The following is a 2,656-nucleotide window of genomic DNA, read 5'->3' on the forward strand; positions in this document are numbered from 1 at the left end:
CGAATGTAGAATTGGTGCTTCATGTTGGTTAAAAATGTAGATTGGTTATTTTGAAGTACATGTTACAGGTCAAATGTTATTAATTTGAACATGTTCTGCAAATAGATTATTTTGGGCGGGATGTACATCTCCAACACAAGTATTTAGGTCTTCTTTGGCGGGAAAGATTATTTTGGGCAGGATGTACATCTCCAAGACAAGTATTTAGGTCTTCTTGGGTGAGAAAAATTCAATCTGAATAGGATTTGGGGCTGTGATAGAGTCAGGGACATTTTGGGAATTTCACATCCCTGTGGGCCCCACTTTTGATGAGTTGGAAATGCCACGTCAGCATTTAACGTCTGAAATTAACGGAATTGAGTCGGATGGACCTATTGGACGAGAAAATGATAGTTCGGAGGTGTTTTAGATGAAATTGAAAGTCGAGGGACTGAATTGATGTGAGGTCCATACCACAGGGTGGTAAACAGTATTTAGCCCTAATATTATTTATTTAGCCCAATTTGCTGGCCCAAATGTCTGTTTCATTTTTGTAGATAGCAAAATGATAACTATTTCACCTTAACTGTTTAAAGCAGTTTTGGAAAGGATAAACTCGAAAAGGGGTAATTACCTCCTTGGAGACTGTTCTGTTGTCCACGCGTATTCGATTTTGTTCATTTCTGAGATCATAGCATTGAATTCCCTTGATGAACCCATTGATGGCATTGAATCTACTTCAACTGCCAAGAACAAAGGGTTGAGACCACTAAAGTTGGCCCCTATAAATATCTATATCGTAGGAGTGCAAATACACGCAAACATGATTCCTCCAGAAATTGTCTTACAATCCTTACTTCTCTTCCTCCTATTCTTGAAATCGTCTCCCCTTCTCGCTTTTAACCTTTATATCCTAGGCTTTATGGCTTAATCTCACTTCCTGGGTAGGCCTTATGGCCTAATCTCAGGTCCAGCCGCATGTCTTTGGCCCTAGAAAGTCTAGACGGGATTCACTGGTTCCAGTTAAGCTGAAGAACACGCAGCGCTCCTAACGTGGCGTACCACATTCTAGGGAGTCTTTCTCTCTAGGTTCCCTCACATGGAGCAAAACGAAGAAGGATGGAAGGCCACTTGAGGCCCCATGCTCTTCTTCGACGCCCTACCTCGAGGGTTTGAAGAACATACTTATGTTTTTCCCCTTGAGGGAGTTGAGGTAGCTGGACCGCGCTCTGCTTTGATGACCATCTCCATCCCGGAGGATAACTCATTGGAAGGGTTGCGATGGATTATTTCCTTCCCTCCTCTTCCGGTACCAATAGTGGCAGCAGCGACTTAGATCAGAAAAGGGTGAAGAGAGAAAGAGGAAGAGCGATCGTTTCATTGACCCCTCCAGAGACAAAGACCTAGAAATCCAGAAATTTTCAGAAGATCTGAAACCCTTATGATTTTCAGCCACTGTTGGCTTTGTAACTTGCATATGTGTTTGTATTACTTTTGGCCGCAAAGCCACTTTATGAATCCAAGCATGTTTCTTCCTCTATTTTCAATCTGTTTATATAATATGGCCTCTGGTATAGGCCCTGTTACATGCTTCTAACACTTATTATCAAAAGAAAAAAATGTAAAAAAGTTACAACGAAGAAAAGAGATACATAAGGCCACGAAGACAAGCCTTAATGCGTAGAGTGTTGCCCCTAGTCTTGGTAGGTGAATTGAAGACAGGAGAAGGAGGCCACAGAAAAGGCAGAAAAGGAAGAACGCAAACCAAGGAAGACTATGGTTGCCCCTGTTGTCCCCTAGTAACAAGCGGAGCTGGTGGATCTTCGAATTCCCAAACACTAAGGTAAAACTTTTTCAAGAATCTGCCATTGATGGGGTTGCGGTGGATGTCGCCGTCCAAATCTTTCAGGTGAAACGCCCCACCCTCCAAAATTCTGTGAATGACAAAGCATCATTCCCAACACGGAGTCCACTTACCGCGGCCAGTCACCTTCTCGCCCAATGGCAAACTCGCTTTCCAAACCAGTTCACCCTCTTTGTAACTGCGGCCGCGTGTCCGCTTATCATAGGCACGAGTGATGCGTTGCTTTTCCATCACTAAGTTATCCAAAGCCTCTAAGAGGTTATCACTAAGGTCTTCATGCTCTTGCCACAGAGCTTAGACATAATCTTCACTGATCAAGTGATTCTGGTCTTGAATGCGCAGGGACTGAACATTCACTTCCAAAGGGAGAACCGCATCGTGGCCAAACATTAACGCTTCAGGGGTTGTGGTAGTAAGGTTCCGCTTAGAAGTGCGATAAGCCCATAATGTCTCATACAATGTTTCGTGCCACTGGTGAGGGTTCTCCACAAGTAGCTTTTTCAATAGAGTAATGATAATCTTGTTACTGGCCTCTGCTTGACCATTAGATTGAGCATAATAAGGCGTGCTATGGACAAACTGGATGCCATAATCATTGACGAGCTTCTCTACATCACCACCCATGAACGCTGCCCCCCTGTCAGATACCAAAACCTCCGGGATGCCAAACCTGCAAATAATATTGCGAAAGATGAATTGGTGAATGGTGGCACCGGAGGCCTCCTTCAAAGGCTTAGCTTCCACCCACTTAGTGAAGAAATTAGTAGCAACGATGATGAACTTGTGCTGGAGTGAAGAATGTAGGTGAATCAT

General features: G+C 43.6%; 1 protein-coding gene across 1 annotated transcript; it reads right to left on the minus strand.

The window, feature by feature from the left end:
* Positions 1-2,137: 2,137 nt before the first annotated feature.
* LOC112203729 lies at positions 2,138-2,656 on the minus strand. The gene has a single exon (XM_024344653.1). It carries the CDS (start codon positions 2,654-2,656, stop codon positions 2,138-2,140), a length of 519 nt encoding a protein of 172 aa, XP_024200421.1.

This window comes from Rosa chinensis, chromosome 5 (genome assembly GCF_002994745.2).
Source record: "Rosa chinensis cultivar Old Blush chromosome 5, RchiOBHm-V2, whole genome shotgun sequence".
In the NCBI taxonomy this organism is placed as follows: Eukaryota; Viridiplantae; Streptophyta; class Magnoliopsida; order Rosales; family Rosaceae; genus Rosa; species Rosa chinensis.

What these genes read in the sequence shown, in the direction of transcription:
- LOC112203729 (XM_024344653.1), bottom strand. Translation starts at nt 2,656, where the DNA reads ATGATTCACCTACATTCTTCACTCCAGCACAAGTTCATCATCGTTGCT.